General features: G+C 40.9%; 2 protein-coding genes across 12 annotated transcripts in view; one reads left to right on the plus strand and one right to left on the minus strand.

Moving 5' to 3' along the window:
• Positions 1-23,227, plus strand: part of AKAP7 (A-kinase anchoring protein 7) — a 93,797-nt gene that overhangs the window by 22,815 nt on the left and 47,755 nt on the right. For 8 of the 10 annotated variants that reach the window (XR_012628143.1, XR_012628144.1, XM_074862520.1 and 5 more), the window contains exons 6-7: positions 4,276-4,388; positions 16,056-16,200. Coding sequence is in view for 8 of the 10 variants with exons in the window: in XM_074862520.1 (XP_074718621.1) it covers positions 4,276-4,388; positions 16,056-16,200 (258 nt within the window). In the remaining 2 variants the exon portion in view is untranslated. Of the gene's footprint in view, positions 1-4,275; positions 4,389-16,055; positions 16,201-20,523; positions 22,440-23,227 lie in introns of those variants that run through there. The other 2 variants (XM_074862517.1, XM_074862518.1) reach the window with 2 other exon arrangements.
• Positions 8,835-11,802, minus strand: MSH5 (mutS homolog 5). Of its 2 annotated transcripts, XM_074862511.1 has the most exons (2): positions 9,369-11,802; positions 8,835-9,302 (listed from the first exon to the last, which is right to left on the minus strand). In XM_074862511.1, exons 1-2 carry the CDS (start codon positions 11,537-11,539, stop codon positions 9,107-9,109), a joined length of 2,367 nt encoding a protein of 788 aa, XP_074718612.1. In that variant the 5' UTR covers positions 11,540-11,802; the 3' UTR covers positions 8,835-9,106. The 2 variants fall into 2 exon arrangements, with proteins under 2 accessions (XP_074718612.1, XP_074718610.1); XM_074862509.1 differs by having other exon boundaries at positions 8,835-11,802.

Genomic DNA, 23,227 nt, shown 5'->3' on the forward strand with positions numbered 1-23,227 from the left:
ACAACTAAGAACTTAAAAATTTTAAAATGGCTTAACATGATAGTTATAATTGTAAGTTATTTATGCTTAGCTTTTCTTCAGCTCCAAGTGTAAAGTAAAAAAGATTGTCAGTAAAGAGACAGAGTACTGTTTCTAAATGCTAAACCTTTTAATTGAGAGAACATGTTTTGGAGACAAGCAGAAATGAATAGACTGGAAGAAAATGTACATATGTAGCAGTTTTCTATATCTAATAAAATCTTGGAAAAGAAGATGGCCATTTGTATTACAGAATATGTCTCTGCAATTTTTCTGTGAATCATTCTGTATTGATTTAGCTGTTGAATTTTTGAGCCTTTCCAGTATATACTGGTTCTGAGTAAGTTTCACATATCACATTTCAAATCTAATTAAGGGGAAACAGTTTTCTAAAGGATTCACCCGCATCCAATGCAAGAGAGGTAGATGACATTCAGTAATTTTGACATTATAAAAATAGGGTATGAAATGGTATTGCAGAGTACTTCAAATTGCATTAAAGATGGTCTGAAAGCTGTCCAGAAATTTGTTCCAGGAAGTCATTGAGCTTGTAAAAATAGCCTTAACTTTTCTAGGGTATACTTTGAAGCTGCAGACATTGCTCAGCCTGAGACTAATATGGGAAAACACAGGTCTTGTTTGTTTCTTTCAGTCTAGCTAGTGATGTTGATGTTGGGGGGAAAGATGGCAGGTCCTCATTTGTTAAGACCCGTGGGTATTGTCTGTCTACGATTCTTGCCACTGGCCTCTAATTTCTTTCAGTTCAGGCAATCCCATCATAAACTTTAACCTTTGTGTATTTGCTCAGTCTTCAAATCCCCTTTCATGCTGTCCCATAAGCCTGGAACTTTCTCTTGCCCACAGCATCCATGCTTCCTTCCACATTTCTTTTAAAACCCTTCTTGTGGCCACTTCTTCAAAGAGCTGCACGGATATTAATAGCATTACATTATCTTTTAACCTTCCTGTGCTCTCAGGAAAGCATTTCCCTTTGTTTCTTTTTTTTCCTCTCCATCTACTCAGATTTCTTTCTGTTTTCATTATCTTTGAAGAAGGAAACATTGTACTATTTATGTTTATAAGTCACCTTAACCAGTAAAATGTCACATTTTCCTTAAGTATCAAATACTGCAAAACTGGGGCTATCTGTAGTACCAGCAAGTGTGGCCAATCTCTTCAGCCTGTGATGTTTAATAAGTCTGTGTTGTGACAAAGCTGTGTGAGAAGTCTCATCACTATGAGAACATGTGTGGGGACACACACACACATACACACACATAAATCTATTAAATTTAAAACTTCACACTCTCTCTGAAATTATGCTTTCTTTCCTCTGAGCCAGTTTTTCATTATGGTTTTTCTTGATTGGAATTGCCAGGTATGAAAAAAAGATTAGTTTAGAAAGAGAAATAGCAGATATTGAACAAAGGTATTTAGCACAAAATGAAGACACATAGTCCATGTGGTTGCTGTGTCACTGTGTTCAGCAGTGTAAAGTATAGGTGCCCTACTGTCCTGCTATAACAGGCATTTATAGTGCTATATGATCAGTCTACCCTGTTGAAAATGCTGGATTTAAAATCCTGTGATCAGATGCACATTGGCAAACGATTGCTCTGACACTAAGCACTTACTGGAGTTAGGGGGACACCCTTAGAGGTGCAGATCTTCACCAGCACAGATCTTAATTGCAGAGTGGGAAATAAGACACTGCTTGGCATAAGATGTGATAACCAGAAAGAATTTGAGCTTTTAGGGGAGGAAAAAAAGACTACAATCCACAAGACTGACTCAGAATATCACAGGGTAGCATAAACCTGGTTTTGGTAAGACTAATCCTTTGCTGGAACATCAAGTCAATGAATCCACAAATGATGCAGTTCAGAGAACCAAACACAGGAACCAGAAAATGGCTTTGTTACAAGATAATTTCAGTTTTAAATAAATGTAACATTTTATTGGCTTATGAGCATCGGAAAATAAACAGGCCAGTGGATGCATGGAAATATATGCACACTGTAACTAAATGACTTAATTCGAATTTCCATATCTGAGTTTGAAGGAGCAGCAAACATTTATTTGTAGTCTTCTGTTTTGATATGTTAATCCATTGTTTAGCAGCATTTGTGTGCACAGCTGCACAATAGCTTAGTGGGGATTCAGTGTAAATTTAGAAATGTTTCCCACAGACACAATTTAAAATAATACAAGTAGGTAAGCTGTACTTGTGTATAGAGGCATAGCTATAGCTACATATCTATAGTAAGTCTATAGATGTAAATACAGAGCTGTATAGATTTAGATACATAGATCTATAGGTCTATATAGCAGTTATGCTTGTATATACATATATACATACATGGGGTGAGGGAGGGAGAGAGAACACGGGCATAAGCTGAAGCATGGCAGGTTCCCTCTGAACATCAAGAAACACTTTTTTTACTGTGAGAGTGACCACACACTGGCACAGGTTGCCCAGGGAGATTGTGGAGTCTCCATCCTTGGAGATAAGCAAAACCCATCCGGCCATGGTCCTGGGCAACTGGCCCTAGGTGGCCCCGCTTGAGCAGGGGCGTTGCAAAGGTCCCTTCCAACCTCAACCATTGTGGTAGGTTATCTTCAGCATCTGCCATAGTAATATGACCCCTAATACTATTGTGTAAAAGCTTCACAAGTTTTAATCTGGTTGTCCTTTCAGTATCCTGTGAGTTAGAATAAAAGGTTGAGCTAATTATTTTTTGTAAAATGCATCAGCCATCTTATAAGTGGGGAAATGAATGTTGGAAAGAGAATTTTCAAGTGGGCCTGTTTAAGAGATGGCATTTGGGTCTTTGATTTCTTTGACTTCTTTCAAAATCCCAACTTCTGCACAGACTGTGGAGCCTAATCATATGCAGCAAAGAAAGAGAAGTGAATTTTGATCTCCAGGTCCCAAGTGAATACTCAGCTTCTAGAATGCATAAACTTGTAAAATATTTTCTTAAGTGTGATTTCAAAATAGCTTACTTCAATAGTTATTATAGAAAACAAAAAATGGTAAGAGTCTGGAATGACATGTTACAGGAGCATAAAGTGGCAGACTTAGGCTAGCCAGCTTTAATATGCCTATCTTCCTCTTCCTTGCGCCTTCCCTATTTTTTTTCAGCCAGCTGTGCTGTTTGCTTTCCAGTGTAATGCATTTTCTTCTAGGTGGGAGAATAAAGCACTGGAACTTTCTGTCACAATTGAACTGTCAAGCCAAAATTAATACAATGCAAATACATTGTTATGGTAAGGGTTGATTAAATTAATGTGATAGGATGGGGTTTTTTTTTTCCTATTTTGATTTTAGTTCCAGGATAGTATGAGTCAGCTAGACCTAAGCTAGTGAAAAATTGGAAGTTGTATTTACAAAGAAAAAAAACCCACACATTTTTGCAGTTTTTCTGGTTTTCCGTAATAGAAATATTCTATTTACTGGCACTATTTTTGCCACAGGTTTTATCAATTTTATCTAAACTTTTTTTCAAAATTATAGCAGAAATTTTGCATGTATTTCAGCTAAAAGAAATATGGAACATAATTCAAAAGTTATACTGAAATTTATTTCTGAGAAATGAAACGTTACATTGGGCAGGTGAGTTGGGAAATAGTAAACTAGGTCAGTGTAGTAGCTTTGGTCTGGATTGTAGACAGACAAAGGTGTACACTAAAAATAGGAAATCAGCTTGGAAGGCAACAGTGAAGCTTAAAAAAACAAACAAAAATCATTAGCATACTTGATATGTTCTCTAATTCTGCCATGTAAATCCAGGGCCAGAATTTAGAGCTTTGAGTTTCAGATTTCCTTTGGTCTGAGTGGGAGATTACCCAAATATAGATAATAGAACTCACCATGGAATAGTGTTTTTGAAGAGAGACAGTTCTGTTACATACTCAAAGGTTTCCTGAAGTTTCCAAACCTCTAGTGTAGTAACTCCAGAACAGTTCTAATGTCGAGTTCCTATTTTGACAGCAAAAGCAGACAGCATGGACAGCTTTCTAATTGCCATTATTTTAGTAAAGCCAAATTCGCGACCCGTACTAACTGCAAATATAAGACTATTTTTTCATGAAATAATATGTACCTTTGAAGTTAACTAAATCTCTGCCTTTTAGTACTCATCATCATGTTTCTTCCCTGTGGAGCAGCTGTGACTCATATTACAGATGAAAGCACATTTTTAAGCATTCTATCATGTAATATCTTTGTACCTCTACATTTTTCTCCCCCCTCAGAGACTATGAGGAAGATATTTCAAGAAAAAGGCATCTTGACAGGAGAAGAAAGAGCTTTTAAACCACATCTGACCTTCATGAAGTTGTCAAAATCAACACAGCTACGTAAGCAGGTGAGCTCACATTTCACACAGCTCAGCAGCAATCTAGAAAGTTTAATTTGGAGACAAACAAAGGAGTTGCTTATGATACAGCATCATACTTTCTACTTTGTAACCAGCTGAAGAGGTAAGACTTTAAAATACTGATTTTTTTTTTTTTAAGAAAAATTAGTGCATCTACCGTATAAACAGTGGTCCTCTACTGTACTTTGTTACCACTCTTGATATTCTCAGTACAGTAATATCATGGTCTATTTTCTTTTGTGAAACTAGGCAAGACCAAAAGATGAAAATACTTGTTCAAAATTGCAGAGTTATTATTGTAGATTATATGCATGCAGTTTGTTTGGATAATTTTGTTACTGTATAGGAGAAAATAAGCAAATAAACAGTGGAATTCGTATTTGGATTATGCATAATAGGCAGACTGTCAGTTCCCCCTATTGAATATGCTTTGGTGAATTTCAGAGTAGCAATGAAACACATCTTCTATATTTTCTCTTGCAGGCAGTTATTTCTTGCTGTTTATTAGCTTTTTTGACAAAATACACAAATACATAAGAGTAGGTTATAACTGTGATGATAAATAGAATCAATACTAGTGTATCTAGTTTTTTATTTCATACTAATTTATCAATAATATTGTATTATTTAACATAAGGTATATCTCCATACATTTTTTTTTGCTGACATTGTATGGAATGTTTTACGTGATCCTTTTAAGATTGACCAGGAAAATTTTCAGAAAAAAATATATTTTTAAATAAGATTTAAAGTACATAATATAAATATTTTAAGTTGTTTTTTTCCTTAATAGTAAGCATTAAAGAAAAATACTTTAAAGTTTCATTAGAAGTAACTCCAGAAAATGCTGAAGGTGCATATTTTAATTAAGTGGTATTGTGAAATCAGTTGGAAGAAGGCAGTGAGGTTTGAGATACATCAGGAAACTTCAAGGGCACACATACTTGCTGTGAAACAGAAATAAGAACCTGTCCACAGGTTGTCACCTACAACGTGTATATTATATAATTATATAATATTACTCATTTGTAAGCTCACATAAGCTGTTGCTTGTATTAACAGTTGTTTTTTAAAACACTCATTTTAAAAATCCACAGCTCTTCTAGAATATCAGCTGTTCAGTAATTTAACTCTTTGGTTAAAACATCTGAGACTATCAGGGTCAGTTTTTTGCCATTCTGTTTTTTGGTTGTTTTTCTTCTGGTTGTTTTGTTTACATTTCTCTACCTTGCATGAACCCTTAGCCAGGATGCATACTTTCTGTGTTCTGATACTCACTGCCGCTGACAGAACCAGGTCAATGTCATTCCAAATCATCTTCCTTAGTCCTCTATAATGCTGGATAATGCATATGGTATTCTAAAGATACACTGTATAGAAAGATACTATGTATTAAAAATCTGTAAATTTTTCTCTGTCAATCCACTGTTAGGCATAAACCTCGGTCTTTACGGTCATTTGTTGTTTCATTGTGTCCATGCTTTTAGTGAGATAGTTTCATGCATTTACTGAAAACAATAAATAAAAACATGAAACATAAAGAGAACTTATGTTGAAGCAATACTCTGTTAAGCCATTCTCCTCATAGTGACACCTAAATTCCACCAAAGTTATCTTTTGGGAAAAAGAACAATCTGTTTTTCAAACTTTCAAAAATGCCTGTAGCTATATTAAATGCATGTAGTCTGTAAAGATTTTAACTTTTCCAAATTGTTGCTGATAATTACAAAGCAATGAGTTTATTCAAAATTAATAAAGATCTCAAGACATCAGCTTTCTACTTTGAAGGCACAGCATTAAGCTAAAAATGGTAAATCTAAAAAAACTTGGAAACAGACATTAATAAAAGATCAAAATGTGAGATAAAGTGGGTTAGAAAAGAGCTATCTGGGTCACTGTACCCCCTTCAGCTTCTCAGGTTAAAGATGCTTAGTTGGACAATTCTGAGATCAAATGGGCCACTGAAAACTTCCCCAAAATAAGGAGGTACAGTGTGCATCTAGGTGTCCTTGTGGAAGGAGATAAAGGGATATAATTTACTTGCACATGTTTAGCTATTTCCACAATTGTTTGAATGATAAGAAGCTTGGGTTAGTATCATTATCTTCTATACAAAGAACCTAATGAAACACAATGAAAGAAGAAACTGGAGTTTTGCACTTGAAGACAGCATTTCTATTCTTGGTTCCCTCACTAGCCTGCTATGTTGCCACACATCAGTCACAACCCCTCTGTTTTTCATTCATCCAGACTGCTGTTTATTTCAGGGCGTGTTGTGAGGCACACTTGATAAATGCCGTATGACATTTGGAGATCCTTTGATATCTAGTGCTGACAGAACTGCAAATCCTGTGAAATGGATTTCACAAGTAGAAGATGACTGACAGCTAAATTGCTCTGATGGCATCTGCTTAATTAGTAAGGAGTATATCCTTAGTCTAGACAGTGGTTGACAAGAATATATGCCCAAAATATAATTTATGAATACTTAAGATATTATATTCTTCTGTACAGCATATCTTTAGAATGCGTATGTATAATTAGTAAAAGAACATATTAGTGAGAAAAATCCGTTTGTATTTACAGCACTTGCAAGTGTTGTACAAGGCCTGATTCACTGTTACCATTCAGCTTCAATGGTAACATCATCAAGATGCTAGATATTTTGCAGATGGTATTATTATGACTGCACTGGAAATAGCAGTTACTGCATGATTCAGTAATTTATTCTTGTAATTTTTAATGAATTATGTTAAACTTTTGATACTATCCTGGTTTCATATAGAGATAACATAAGGTACTTATTTTGTAATAATAATTCCTTTGGCATAAAGGAGGAAATTCCACACTGAATCAAACCCAAATCAGTGTCTCCAAATTCAGATCTTTTTGATGTGCACTCACATACATGACATGGTAGACATACCAGATAAGATGTTTAATACTGACAATTATGGAGGTAATTACTTTCTTCTCATGTAAATTTTCTCTCAATTTATGTGACTAATATTTTTGGCTTTTTGAAATCAAATATAGCTCAAGAAACCTGTAGTGTGTCTGCTGATGTCTTTTGTAGCCTTACTGTAAGCAGTTACAGCAAGTTTTGGCAGCCAGGCAATAAGCGATCTAATGTCTCTTCTGCCTTATTTAGATAAGGAATCTCCAGCACTTATCACAGGGAAGTTTATTACTTCTATAGTACTTAGATGTCATGTCTCTTGCTTCATTTATTTGTTAATGAATTTCTGTGGCATATGTATACATGTACTCGGCACTGGTGAGGCCGCACCTCAATTACTGTGTTCAGTTTGGGGCCTCTCACTACAAAAAGGACATTGAATTACTCGAGCGTGTCCAGAGAAGGGCAACGAAGCTGGTGAAGGGTCTGGAGCACAGGTCTTATGAGGAGTGGCTGAGGGAACTGGGGTTGTTTAGTCTGGAGAAGAGGAGGCTGAGGGGAGACCTCATCGCCCTCTACAACTCCCTGAAATGAGGTTGCAGAGAGCTGGGGATGAGCCTCTTTAACCAAGTAACAAGCAATAGAACAAGAGGGAATGGCCTCAAGTTGCGCCAGGGAAGGTTTAGACTGGATATTAGGAAGTATTTCTTTACAGAACGGGTTGTTAGGTGTTGGAATGGGCTGCCCAGGGAGGTGGTGGAGTCCCCATCCCTGGAGGTGTTTAAGAGTAGGGTTGACATAGCATTTAGGGATATGGTGTAGTTGGGAGCTGTCAATGTTAGGTTAATGGTTGGACTGGATGATCTTCAAGGTCCTTTCCAACCTAGATGATTCTGTGATTCTGTGATGAAATACTGTGTTCAGTAAAGATCCTCTGCATGACAAGAGAAGAGAAAGGGAATCTTCCCTTTCTGATATCATTCCTTCCAGTTTTTTTCAATACTTGAAAATAGAATATAAAATGTGAATTTCTGTCTTACACCCCCAGCATAGTTTTCAGTTTCCTACATTTCTAATTTTGCTTTTATTCATACCCGTATGGCATAGATACATAGCCATACCATGTAGGACCTTATGAGAAAGAGTGATTCTCAGCAAAACCAAAGCACTTCTGTTAATCAGTCCCCGCTGATTCTGACCTCCAGCATTCTTTTTATAACTCCTGGGATCTCTGGCATTTTGGACAGAAAAGCTGGTATAAGAAAAGCCACAGAGCTCATTAAATCCCTCTGTATTTCCATTTATCAGCCTCTACATCAGTGCTTTGTATTGTGACAACTGTTACTTGCCGATATGGGACTCTGAGGCACATACTTATTTGGAGTCTTTGATGCTGATCCTAAAATGGCTGAAACGATCACTTTGGCACAATACAAAACAATAAACACTTTCTTTCACAGTCTTATGAGATCAACAGAAATGTTTTATGATTTTTATATGGTATTTTTTTAATCTGAAGATCAGGGGCAGAAAATTCACAAACAAGATGACCCAACAGCTGGAAGAGGTTCTTAAGTTCTCTTCTTTCAGTCTTCCTGCTTTCATACCATACACCATTTTGCAGAGATATGTAACTACAGTACTTGTTTTAAACAACAAGAAAAAGAAAAGACATAACTGTAGACAGTTTGTTACAAGCTAAATGTAGTGTGAGGTGTTATTCATAGTGATCATTCCTTTAAATTACCAAATTCTTGTACTGAACATGGTAGATAGGATGTAATCTATGCTTTTACACATACCCCTGTTATAAGACTGAGGCTGCAGAAGGCAGCACCTCTTCACGCATGAACTCTTCTAAGTCCACATGGGGATCATCAAGGTCTAGGCGAAGAAACTTTTCCACAACAGACTTGCATTTTTCCATCCGATCGCCTTTTGAAGGATGATCAATACGTTTGATAGCTTTTCCATTGCGAATCAGTTCTGACACTTCCACTCCTCTTTCAATAATGTTGGCAGGCATTCCTGCTAATGCAGCAATGTTGGCAGCATGACTGACAGTGGACATGCCTTGTTTGATCTGATAGAAAAATATCAACTCATCTCCATCTTGGTGGGTCTCCATGGTCAGGTACTCCAGCAGAGGTGTGTCAGGCAGGAGTTCTAGTTGCATTAAACTGTGAAAATTAGTGGAGACAAAGACCTGCGGACACTGTGTTCCTTGACTGATCCAGTACCTCAGGACAGCAGCCAAAAGGGACAGGCCATTCAGTGTGTTGGTCCCTTTACCAAACTCATCAATAAGTACCAAGGACCTCTCTGTGGCATTGTTTACTGCCTTGGCAACCTGGTTAAGATCAATCATGAAAGTGGAGAGCCCTACAGAAACTGATTCCCTACTGTGTATTCTTGTGTAAATCCCATCAATTACTCCAATCTCTGCCTCTGTTGCAGGGACATAACTGCCAATTAGAGCCATGAAGACTATAAGACCTACTTGCTTTAAGTAGACACTCTTTCCAGATGAGTTGGGCCCTGTGATGATCTTTATTCGTCTGGTAGCCTCGCCACTGTTCACAGGATTGGCCACAAAAGTCTTTGCACATAGTTCCATGAGTGGATGTCTTCCATCCTTGATGTGGAAGCCATGGCGGTGAGTAAAGCGTGGCCGGCAGTAGGCATTCTCCCGGGCCATCACTGCCAAAGCTAGTAGCACATCTAGGTGTGCAGTATACTCAATCACACTGTTGAGCACTTCAGACTTCTCCAAGATCTTTGTCTGCAGCTGGTGCATAATGAGTGTTTCCTGGTCTCTGATCTCACAGTGCAAGTCACCCAGCAGGCTGTCTAGCTCCTTAGTCCTAGCACTTCTGTAGTGCAGTTTATCCTCTGACAAGAACATGAAATCCAAGCCTTTGATTTCGAAGTCACTCTTATCTACCATAGTTGGTAGCCGTGGAATGGAGAGAAGGAACCCAATCAAAGGAATGTAGATCACACAACAGGAGGGAATATGATTGTCCAAGGTCTCCAGTTCTTTTCGTGCCACTTCTGTAAGGAACTCTGACAGTCCCATCAGCTTTCGTTTCTTCTCATCAATGGTGGGGTCCACGTTGGGTCTAACAGTGAAGCGGTTCTCTGAGATGCTGCCTTCAAAGTCCACCACTCTGCTGATTAGATTAGCGATGTAGTGCAGATCATCAGTGAAAACACGCGTTATAGTCTGAAAGAGTTCAATAGTGTGGGGCAGAGAACGACACGTGTCTCTAAGGCACACTGCACTGTATGCTGTCTTATAGAGCGCTTGCCAGTCACTAACTTTAGTGTGGGAGAGAGTCATTCTTTTCAGAATAAGAGGCACATTTTTAATATTCTTGAGGCAACCTTGAAGAGTGAGGACTGTTTCATGGTTCTGAGCCAGCAGGAAGAAGTGGATAACATCTAGCCGTTTGTTCAGCTCTGTCAAGTTCCGAGTAGGTCGTGTGAGCCACAGCCTCAGCAGTTTTTCTCCCCATTTGCACCTGCAACGGTTTAAAATTCCATACAAACTGAATCCTTCTTTTAATCCACTGGACAGCTTGTACACAGAAGGATGGATATCACTTTTAAATATCTGCAGGACACAGTAAGTGTCTTGGTCCATATTCACAATATCTGACAGCACAAACTTTTTAAAGGCCAAAATAGGAACTGCAATAGTGCTTTCTTCGAGCTCAACTCCAACCCTTCTCCTGTCTAGGAACTTAAGGAGTCCCCCTAGGGCTCGTATCATGAGTGGGCTCTCAAAAGGGATGATTGAGGACAAGTAGAGGACTTTCTCTGCTGCAGTCATATGAGATGGGATAAATGGAAATTGCCTAGATAGGATCCGTTGCTTGCTAACTTCTAAGCCAAAATCTATGTTAGGAAACAGGACAATTTCTGGTTTTCTTATATCTTTGTCACCAGTAGCTGTTAGGCTGGTCAGGAATTTGGCAATATTCTGGTCCTGTTTTGCACTGGTCACTATGCATTGAGGATTAACTTCCCCAATCACTCTATGCAGTAGCTTGAGGTCTTCATTATCAGGTATGTCAGGCATGAAGTACACTGAGCAATCTTCTGTATCATAGTAAGTAATTGCAAGCTGCCCCGCATACCACAAAACAGACATGTGTGTCTCGGAGCACTCTTGGTCCTCTTGTTCGGGCCCAAGTGGTGGTGGCAAGGCACAACTCGTGGCTGACGTGGCACTCATTCTTCTGAATAAAGATACTTTTATTCACAACTCATCCAAAAAATTCTGAGAAGTAACTGTAGTTGACAACAGCAAGTTAACATTCATTCTTCCAACCCTGGAGAAAATAAGATGCTACCAAGAATTAAAGACCCATGTTACCTGTTCCAGTGAGAAGATGCAGCTAATAACTACAGCCGCCATCTTGCTTCCAAGCAAGGTGTAACTGAGCTAACTACCAGCAATGTTGGAATAGTTTTACAGTTTTAATTTGTATCCTTTATTTTAGTAAGTGTATATGTATGCCCAAATACCCACAAATACAGTAATGTGCATGCACATGTATATACACATACAAAATCGTCCTCCCTCAGAGGCAGGGGACACTCACGTGCACTGACCACAGATCCTCACAACACTGCAGCCACATAAGCTAGTCATTGTTTCAGGGTCCTCCCCCAGTATTTATGCTGCACCATCACACAGTACCAGCTTCAATACAAGTACATAACGTGCTGCTGCAGGGATCAACCATACCAAACAGCTTCTCCTACAGAGACCGCAGTAGCTGTCCGCAACCCACTTCCAGCCGTCTCCCACTTCTTCCCCCTTCTGCTCACCCTCCTCACCGCAGACGGGCAGCTCGTCTCGCTGCTGCGTCTCCTTGCAGCCCAAAAGTTTTATCTTGACCCCCCTCCCCTCCCTCTCCGAGCAGGTGCTTGTCGCTCCCTGCCCTCAGGCCTCCCCGCCGCCGGCTCCTGTCAGGAAGGCGCCGCGCTGTGGCGCTGATCCCTGCCTGCGCAGCCAGGCCGCAGCCACCGCCTCGCCCCCGCCGCGCTGCCGTTTACCGCCGGTCGCCCGGGGCCGGCGGCGGGGCCCTGCCGTCACGCCGGGAATGGAGCCTTGGCTTCCCCTGCGGACTCCCGGCTGAACGGGAGCGCCCTTCGTCTCGGGGCCCGAGCTCCTCCCGCCAGCCCCTGCCCCGTCCCCCGGAGCGGCTCGCTGCCTCCCTCCCCGGCCTCCTCGAGCCCCGCGCTGAGGGGGAGGGAGGGGAGGCGGTTGGAAGCCCCCTGAGCAGCTCAGCCCGCCGGCCGGCAAGGGATGCCATGCCTCTGCTCCCACGTTGCACCTCCGTGACCTGCCTCTGCACCGCCTGCCAGTGCTCCAGCGGGACCCATGGCTGTCCCTACCCGCTGCCAGGCTCCCCACTGCTCCCCTCTTTCACCCATTGTGGCCTCTGCAGTTCGCTTAACTTGGAGCAGCTGTAAATGAATCTTCATCTGCAGCCGTCGCCATTGGAGAGCTGGGTGTGTGGTGCTGGGAGTTGGGCATTTTGGCTGTGGGCTGTGGTACATGGAAGCTGAAGCTGCTTGTGGGGGGCGTTGGGTACCTGGCTTTGCAGCTGTGCTAAGGCCTGTCACCACTTCAGCCTTCCTGCCTCTTCATGCAGCTGGGGGACTTCATGCAGCAGGGACTTCATGCAGCTGGAGGGTTTAACTGCAGGCTGGGGACAGCAAGCTGCACCTTCCCTGCCCGCATACACAGGAGGCGCAGACAGAGAGTTAACAGATGTAACAGGGCTACCAAATGTTGTCTCCTTGGTGCCCTGCCAGTCATGTAAGAGCTCCACATGCAACGCCTCTCCAGGCCCACATTACACAGCCATGTCCCTTTGCAGGCATCCATTCATTACAGTACTTCCTCAAGAGACAGGTGTCTTGCTCCTTCCCTTCCAGCACCGAGTGCTTCAAAATGGCCTCTCAACTACTCTTGTTTCTCACCATCCCCCGATTATAGCATAGTTCTGTAATCAGCATCTTTGACTTTCCCATGTGGTAACAACTCCTTTCTTTCATCTCTGCTGCTCCAGACACTTTCAATTAAGAAACGAACTGTGACCTTCCCGTGCACCTGCATTGTTTCATCCTTTCACATCTCATTACAAACAGCACTCCAGAAATTGCTCCAAGTTACTAAAAATACCATAGTTTTCCCATGGCTGCTTTTCCAAATATTTTTCAGTAGTGCATCACAAGCATAACCTAGTTCCTGAGCGTTCAACATTTGATTCACACCTTACCAATCTTTTTGACAAGCAACATCCCAATCTCTTGTAAATGGTATTTTTTTTGTTGAAGCATGAAGTGGTGATTTTGATCTTTTCCTCATTTTGTTCCATGAGTACTCAAGGCTTCACATTTTGACAAGTGTTCTCCTGGCTGAAAAGGTCTTTTTTTTATTAGTGATTGATGTCTAAATATATTTCAAAGAACTGTCAGCCAAAAAGCAAAGAATGATGATTTAATTTTAAAATAACCTTAGTACATAAGGACTAATCTAGCCAGAGAATATCAAATTTTAAATAATGTCAGTGAGGATGGAATAAATGTAGACTTCGAAGATCGTGTGCATGAAATGAGAAGCATCCACCACTAGATGTCATCGTTTCAGAGATTAAGGAAATGGAAGGACATTTCTGACCTTCACTAAATTAGACTTTAAGGGACCAAAGTCTCTAAATTAGACTTTAGAGAACCAAGTGTGCAGGTACTTACTCAAGCAAAGTGCTGCTGAAGTCAGTAATTTTGTAAAAGCTCAGTAGACATACCAACACTGAGCCCATCTTGCATATGAATAATTGTTAATGAAAGAAATGCGTGTGATGGTCAGATGAACAGATACCGTGTAAGAGTGTGAGGAAGGAGACAGCATCTGTCCCCTTTAACGTGTCTGGTGAGGGACATTTTCAGTGCAGAAGGGCGTAATAAGAAAAGGAGGAAGCCCTAAACGACACAGACACAAACCTGACCAACATACGATAAGGGAGGCAGTAACAAGAGCCAAAGCTGGTCAGCCACACAGACTGATAAGGGCATGTGGAATGTGGGGATGTTTGTTTCAGTAGGACTGTCTGGTTGAGGACCTCATCAAATGGGATGTTAAGGAGAAGGGGGAAGCCATAACCAAAATATACAGAGATACAAACCTGTCAACACACAAAAACAAGAAACAAACCTCATCAGTCACACTAATTGATGGACTGTCAAGAAACCACAGGCAAACTGGGACTTTGCAGCTCTTGGGGATGTAAAGCTGAGGGTTCAGAGTGTTGAAGGGTGTTGATGGAACTGTGCAAACGAATGGGAGATGTGCAGGAAAAGGGGATGGGGAGGAACAAAGGAGGAGTGGACAGAATGGGGTGTAAAAGGGACCGGTCCCGTGTAAAACGGAGCTGGTGGGTGCACTTGTCTGACTGAGCAGGTGTGCTGGTTGCTGGGGGCAGATGTCTGTATCTTCCCCAAACGGTGTGTGTGTGAGGGGTGCAGGTGTTCACTACCAAACCTCAAGCTGGACCAGTTGGCAAGTGAGGGACCCATAGGGTGAGGAAGAGGGCCTGGGATCTGGACAGGGGTGCTGGGTAGATAGAGGGGCTGTGCCGGTGCTTAGAGGATGCACAAATGTGGGTGTGCTTGCAAACCTGGAGAGAGTCATGTGCACGACTGCACTAGTGATGACCTGTCTCTGCTGGGGGCTGTCCACATGTGTCTCATGTGAGCCATGTTTGTGGGTGCTGTTGAAGGCAGCACCTTGTCTGTGGCAGCCTGTGTAGCTGTCTGTGTCCATGTCCTCTGAGCAGGTGTAGGTGTCTCTGGGACATGAAAGGAGCAGGTACCTCCATCAGAGACCCTGGGTCCCCTGGGCATGGGGCTAGACTCTAGCAGCTGGGCAGTAGGGAGCCCTGGGCTGGAGCTGCAGGAGGCAGTGATTGCTCCTAACACCCCTTAGCATATAATAACAGTTTTTAAAAAGCAGACAGCATTATTGTGAGGTAAACTGAAGAAAACAACACTGAATTTCTACAGAGATCATCTATTTTATTGAAAATATGATGGCATGAGGAGCCCTAAACTCTTAAAATAACTACTGAAGGTAGGTTTTCTGAAAACAGCCTAATAGAATATTTATTATGTTCCACTTTGTATATACATAATGATACTGATATTATAAATCACTGTAATTTCTTAGATTTACTGAGATAAAAAGTCTAGTGCTAGTTAAATACAACCATATTTTCCTGTTTGATGATTTTAAAGACTCAGAAAACTTCCCTTGACAAATGTTTGAGATTCTTCCTTGTAGTAGCATGCCCAGTGATGATAGCAAGAATAATTTCCAGTTACGTGTTCCATGAAGACTGTTGCAAACCCTTGGAAGTTAAAGCAGTTGTAGCATTGTGTATGTCAATTTGTTTCCTACAAGACTGAAGAAGGAGGGTTAGAAAGGAGGTGTAATGACACTTGTATTTTCTTATTTAAGTTCTGCAGCAGACCGTGTTTAACTAAAACAGAAGAGTTGGCACATTATTGTTTCAGTATTCTTTTTGCATCTTGAAGTGGTTTTCCATCCTAACTATACCTCTGGTTAAAATGAAAACCATAGGAATTAAATATGAAAATTCAGTCTTCTAGTAGAATGCCTAAATTAATTTTATGTTAAAAGCTATTTATTATTTATTATTTATTTATGCTATTTAAAGGTGAAAAAAATTGACTCAAGCCTGTATGAAGATTTTAAAAGACATTATTTTGGAGATGAAATCCTGCACCGCCTAGATCTTTGCTCCATGTTGAAAAAAAAGCAACCAAATGGTTACTACTACTGTGAGTCCTCTATTGTTTTTGGTAAGTACATCTTCATTTTTTTCTTATATCAATTGTGTCTACAAGTTATATGCCTGAAAAGCCATTTTTTCTGGAGTGTATGTTAGGCAATTCTAGTAATAATATCCGTGGAGTCTGACAGAAGTCTGTATATCAACCCTGGCTTTTCAGGAACACTGTGCAGTGCTTCTTGGTGAAAGCTAAAATTTATGCTCAACTATCCGTCCACAGAATCCAGTTCCATTTCTCATCCTAAAATGAGTGTTTAAGATAAGTGAGATGTATCACTCCAGAGCTGCTCATCTCTCATGACTCATCATTACGACATTACTAGGAGAAGTCCTAAAGCAATGAAGAAAGATTTCAGGTCCTTGGGGAAAGTGATTAAGGGGTTGGGGGCACAAATTGTGTTCTCCTCCATCCCTTCAGTTGGGGGGATGGATAAAAAAGAATACAGGAGAACTCAACAGATGAACTTGTGGCTCCAAGACTGGTGTTACCGTCAGGGCTTTGGATTTTTCAATCATGGTTTGGTACACAGGGCACCAGACCTTTTGGCATTAGATGGAATGCACCTGTCCCTGAGGGGGAAGAGGATCTTGGGGCAGGAGTTAGCTGGGCTCATTGACAGAGCTTTAAACTAGATTTGAAGGGGGAAGGGGGGAAAACATCAGCCCATCTGAAGTGCATGTATACCAATGCACACAGCATGGGTGACAAACAGGAGGAGCTTGAAACCATGATGAAACAGGAAAATTATGATGTTGTGGCTATTACAGAAACATGGTGGGATGTCTCCCATGACTGGAGTGCACCTGTTGAGGGCTACAAGCTCTTTAGAAGGGACAGACAAGGAAGGAGAGGTGGTGGGGTAGCGCTGTATGTTAGGGATTGTTATGATTGCCTTGAGCACAAGTGTAGCCAAGACAGGGTAGAGTGTCTTTGCGTTAGAATCAGGGGGAAGGCCAACAGGGCAGATGTTGTAGTAGGAGTCTACTATAGGCCACCCAACCAGGACAGAGAGGTGGATGAAATATTCTGTAGGCACTTAGGAGAAATTTCACGATTGCTTGCCCTTATTCTTGTGGGAGACTTTAACTTCCCAGACATCTGCTGGAAATACAGCACGGCAGAGCGAGACCAGTCCTGGAGATTCCTGGAATGTGTGGGAGACAACTTCCTGACGCAACTGGTGAGAAAACCAACCAGAGAAGGTGCCCTGCTGGATCTCCTCTTTGTGAACAGAGAAGGACTGGTGGACGATCTGGCGGTTGGAGGCCGATTAGGGCACAGCGATCATGAAGTAATAGAGTTCTCTATTCTTAGAGAGGTCAAGAGAGGGCTAAGCAGAACTGACATCCTGGACTTCCAAAGGGCTGACTTTGTCTTGTTTAGGCACCTGCTTGAAAGGATACCTTGGGAGACAATCCTGAAGGGTATAGGGGTCCAGGAATGCTGGACACTCTTTAAGAAGGAAGTGTTAATGGCTCAGGAACAGGCAGTCCCCAGGTGCTGTAAGAGAAGCCGGCGACAGAGAAGACCCCCCTGGCTGAACAGGGAGCTTTGGCTGCAACTCAGGGAGAAAAGGAAAGTTTACAGCCTTTGGAAGAAGGTGCTAGCCACTCACAGTGATTACAAAGACGCTGTGAGGCTATGCAGGGCAGAAATCAGGAGGTCTAAAGCCCAGCTGGAAATTACTCTGGCTTCAGCAATCAAGGATAACAAGAAATGTTTCTATAAGTATGTCAACAGCAAAAGAAAGACCAGAGAGAGCCTCCATCCCCTGCTGGATGCGGGAGGAAACATGTTAACAAGTGATGAGGAGAAGGCTGAGGTTCTTAATGCCTTCTTTGCCTCAGTCTTTAATAACAAGACTAGTTGTATTGAGGGAATCCAGCCTCCTCAGCCAGAGGACAGAGACTGGGAGAACGACCGCCCCGCAATCCAGGAGACAGTCAGTGACCTACTGCATCACGTGGACACACACAAGTCTATGGGACCTGATGGGATACACCCGAGGGTGCTGAAGGAGCTGGCTGGGGTGCTCGCCAAGCCGCTTTCCATCATTTACCAGCAGTCCTGGCTGAGCGGGGAGGTCCCGACAGATTGGAAACTGGCCAATGTGACGCCCATCTATAAGAAGGGTCGGAAGGATGATCCAGGAAACTACAGGCCCGTCAGCTTGACTTCGGTGCCTGGGAAGCTGATGGAGCAGCTCATCCAGAGTACCATCATACAGCACGTGCAGGACAACCAGATGATCAGGCCCAGTCAGCATGGGTTTATGAAAGGCAGGTCCTGCTTGACAAACCTGATCTCCTTCTACGACAGGGTGACCTGCTTATTGGATGAGGGAAAGGCTGTGGATGTAGTTTACCTCGACTTCAGTAAGGCCTTTGACACTGTTTCCCACAGCATTCTCCTGGCAAAAGTGGCTGCTCGAGGCTTGGATGATCGCACGCTTTGCTGGGTACAAAACTGGCTGGATGGCCGGGCCCAAAGAGTTGTGGTGAATGGATTTAAATCCAGTTGGCGGCCGGTCACGAGTGGTGTCCCCCAGGCCTCGGTTTTGGGGCCACTCCTGTTTAACATCTTTACTGATGCTCTAGACGAGGGGATCAAGTGCACCCTCAGTAAGTTTGCAGATGACACCAAGTTGGGTTGGAGTGTTGATCTGCTCGAGGGTAGAGAGGCTCTGCAGAGAGACCCGGACAGGCTGGAACGATGGGCTAAGGCCAACTGTAGGAGTTTCAATAAGGCCAAATGCTGGGTGCTGCACTTGGGCCACAACAACCCCCATCAGCGCTACAGGCTTGGGGAGGAGTGGCTGGAGAGCTGCCAGTCAGAGAGGGACCTGGGGGTGTTGATTGACAGCCGGCTGAACATGAGCCAGCAGTGTGCCCAGGTGGCCAAGAAGGCCAATGGCATCCTGGCCTATATCAGAAATAGTGTGGCCATCAGGGACAGGGAAGTGATCTTGCCCCTGTACTCGGCACTGGTGAGGCCGCACCTCGATGACAGTGTTCAGTTTTGGGCCCCTCACTACAAAAAGGACATTGAATTACTCGAGCGTGTCCAGAGAAGGGCAACGAAGCTGGTGAAGGGTCTGGAGCACAGGTCTTATGAGGAGTGGCTGAGGGAACTGGGGTTGTTTGGTCTGGAGAAGAGGAGGCTGAGGGGAGACCTCATCGCCCTCTACAACTCCCTGAAATGAGGTTGCAGAGAGCTGGGGATGAGTCTCTTTAACCAAGTAATGAGTGATAAGACAAGAGGTAATGGCCTCAAGTTGCGCCAGGGAAGGTTCAGACTAGATATTAGGAAGTATTTCTTTACAGAACGGGTTGTTAGGCATTGGAATGGTCTGCCCAGGGAGGTGGTGGAGTCCCCATCCCTGGAGGTGTTTAAGAGTCGGGTTGACATAGCGCTTAGGGATATGGTGTAGTTGGGAACTGCCAATGCTAGCTTAAAGGTTGGACTAGATAATCTTCAAGGTCCTTTCCAGCCTAGATGATTCTGTGATTCTGTGATTCTCTGCTGACTATAAAGACAGCCTGTGTGTCATAAGTTAGATTAGACGTGGTAATTATAGATGATTAAAGCTAAGTGAAATGTCTCTGGCTTGGCAGAGATGTGACCTTACTTGGACTGTATTTATATAGAGAATTTCATTGGTACAACCATCAAGACTTTAAACACTACAGACACCTTGCCTAGATCATTACAATACTAGAAATCACAGTTGTTTCCTCGTGCTTTATCTGAACGGAAGCTTCAGATCCCTATGATTAATATTCTAGGCTTGTCTTCTCATTTCTGCAACAAGTTGTGTATAGCTGGAACTTCAGGTGGTATACATGGAAGGTCTGTGGACTGAGAGACTAAGAAATAATGGTTTGTATAATAAACTTCTCTGTGACGGTTAGTTCCCAGTAGCTGATAGTAGATCTTGGGACTGCTATTAGTCATATTAAGAACATGAGAACACTCTAAGTGGAATAGCTAGAGAATGTTGAGTATTTTTTCTTAAATTCAGTCACCCCTTTAAATCTGGGAATGTATTCTGTGATGTGTTTGGAATAGCTTTAAAAATACCATTCCTGCACCTGCGGATCTTTAAGAAATCAGATGACATAAGATGGTCAAGTAGTAATACAACAAAATGCAAAGTTTTTTATATTAATTGCTTTTTTCACCTGTCCTAATTAGGCTGATTCTTTATATATGTCATGTTAGAAGTGAGTCTCAAAAGTCAGGTTTATAGCAGGGAACAGTTTATATTTTTTATTCTTTGTACTGGTACAGCTTGGTTTATATGTTTTGGGGATTATTTTTTTTTTGCTGCAGTCATCTCAAAGGTTGAATGTAGTGGTGTTAGAAGACATGGGATACTGAAATTCATTCCATTCACGAACATGAAGTTCATGTGAAGACTTAACTTTGTCTTTCTTATTTAGACATAGAAATTCAGAAATAGAACAAAACTCTGTTTGGCATGTTGTCAATGAGCAATAGTTCCATCTCAGCAAGAATATAGACAGTCTTAATAAATCTTAATAAAACAAAATCTTAACTTTGACCTACTTAAGGAAAAGAGAACATCTGCTCTTGTATGGATCCTCTGATAATAGGAATGAAATGTGAAAAATCTTTAGAAGGAGCCTCAACAATAAAATGCTTACTTAAAGACTATAGTAAATTTGTTCACATATACCTTGCAACATTTTCCAGATTTCTGGCAATAAGCAGAAGTATAAAATAAAAAACTTTGGCCAGAAATCATTCCAACAACCAAATTATTCAGTGGATCTAATGTTTCCCACTCCAAAGCATACTAGCCTTAGTAATGAAAATATTCATGACCAAGGAATGATCATATCCTCAGAAAGAAAGAACAAAACATGCAACATCAGGGAAATCTTCCAAGACTGTTGCTATCCCAACTTGCTGAATAGAAACGTTTTCACTGGAATCTTTTTTTCGTGTGGACAGTTTTAAAGGAAAGCCCTGTCTTCATGCTTAAATAATAAGGAATCTCAAAAAGATGAAAACTTGTATTTTTTATGAAGATACGTCCTTAAGGACTAAGAAATCTGAAAAAGATGAAGACTTCTGTTTGTTACAAAGATACGTTGTTAAGGACTAAGAAATTTCAAGAATATGAAGACTTTATGAAGGTACAATGTCCATCCCCAAATTCTGCAAAACCTTTGAAGGTATGATGAGCATAAAATAAAAGGAAAACTTCTGATCCAGGCACCTCTTCTAGTTGAGCTAATTTTGATGGAAAGATCTAACTTTTAAAGGTTTATAATTGACAGAAATATGTGTGAATAATGCATTATACTCCATTTTTCCTAAGCACATATTGTTTGCTTCATAATCATAAAAACTATACATGGTTAATGGGCAGGTTATACCTGGTGCCTCATCTGCTGTTTTTCAGCCATTTTTCAAGGTCTGAATTGTTTCATTCTTAATGCTATAAAGCTAACACTATGTTGCAGACAAAGGGTGTTTATGAACAGTTAGTACTACTTTTAAATCCCTGTTGTTTGGACTAGCTTTACATAAATACCAGTATTAAGATTTAGTGCTGGTTCCAGGACTCCGTGTAGGGCTTTGGTGACGACTTGGTTTCTGTCTTGTGGTAACTTGTTTCCCTGTGCTTCAGCATTGCTGGTGGAAGTGCTCACTGGTCTCGAGGACTGTTTTGAGGATTTTTGATTAAATACTTATACAACACTTTAAACATGTCAGGCACTTTGCAAATGCTAACTGCTGTTAATGTTTTTGTTTACATTTAGGGCCACCTTTATTTAGCTTACAAAACAAATCAAAAGCAGTACAGAGGAAAAAAAGTGCAGGATGTCTATTTAAATTAGTGACAACACTATTGCAAAATCCAGACCAGTCAAAATCGAAGTGAGATGTATTTATACATGCATATCTATCTATCTATCTATCTATCTAAATATCATATTTATTACCTTGCGTTAATGCATGTCTCATAGTTATGTTTATATCTGTATATAACTATATATCATCTTCTGTACATGTTTGTACGTTCAAATATTATTTATGTGCATCCAAATGCCTAGAGAAAGAGAAATTGCAAGATTATTTAACATGGTATAAAATTTTTCATTTGGGTAAAATTGAGGCTCCACTATTCACAAATATACTTCAGAATATTTTGGAATATGTATCTGTTTAAAGAATTTGGTAAATAACTCATTACAAATAAAAGCTGTTTAATAGTATATGTGGTAGATATTGACAATGTTTTTTCAAACCATTTGTTTAAATCTCTTTTCTTGAACTAGTCTTGTTACTGACATCTCAGAATGCTGAAATGAGAAAGTCAGTCTTTCAGCTGTCTTTTGAATATGTGTCCCATTAAATGGTTTATAACAGCAGTCAATCAACTAGTATTCAAAGCAAGAATCAGATGCTTGTTTGGCTTTAACTCAATCCTGGTGTCACAATGCGTAAAGAATTTATGGGAAATGTCATTTTCACAGTCGGAAAAGAATTCTCCTCTGAATTATTTTTACATGAGTACTACATCTGGCTTCTCTAACCGTAGTATTTGAACGCATGTTCTTCACTGATACCACATTAAGAAAGTATAGTATTATTATCCCAAATTTTCTCAGTCCTGTATGAACATAGATGCATCTTGCCCAAATACATACATTTAATTTTCTGGTTTTGTACATGTTAATATATATTTATTTAAAGCCAATAGGAGAAGGAGAACAACTATATTGGAACAGAGTTTAAATGACTTATTCTTTAATTTCAGAGAAGAAACTATATTTTAATGAATTTTGAAAAACCCATTTTAAAATGTTTTAAAATGTGATTTGAATATTACTAACTATAGGTAGCTAGGACATTAAAATAAACACAGGAGGGAGTTAATGCAGTTCTATTAGTATATCAGAAATAGGGAAATTTGAAAATAACTTAATACAGGCAAAACACTGTACCCAGCTCTCATTCTTTCTACATGTACGTGTACTCAAGCAGTTATCTTCTTTCCTTA

Source organism: Strix uralensis, chromosome 3 (assembly GCF_047716275.1).
Source record: "Strix uralensis isolate ZFMK-TIS-50842 chromosome 3, bStrUra1, whole genome shotgun sequence".
In the NCBI taxonomy this organism is placed as follows: Eukaryota; Metazoa; Chordata; class Aves; order Strigiformes; family Strigidae; genus Strix; species Strix uralensis.

Coding starts and splice junctions, on each gene's coding strand:
- MSH5 (XM_074862509.1), bottom strand. CDS start 11,539: ATGAGTGCCACGTCAGCCACGAGTTGTGCCTTGCCACCACCACTTGGG.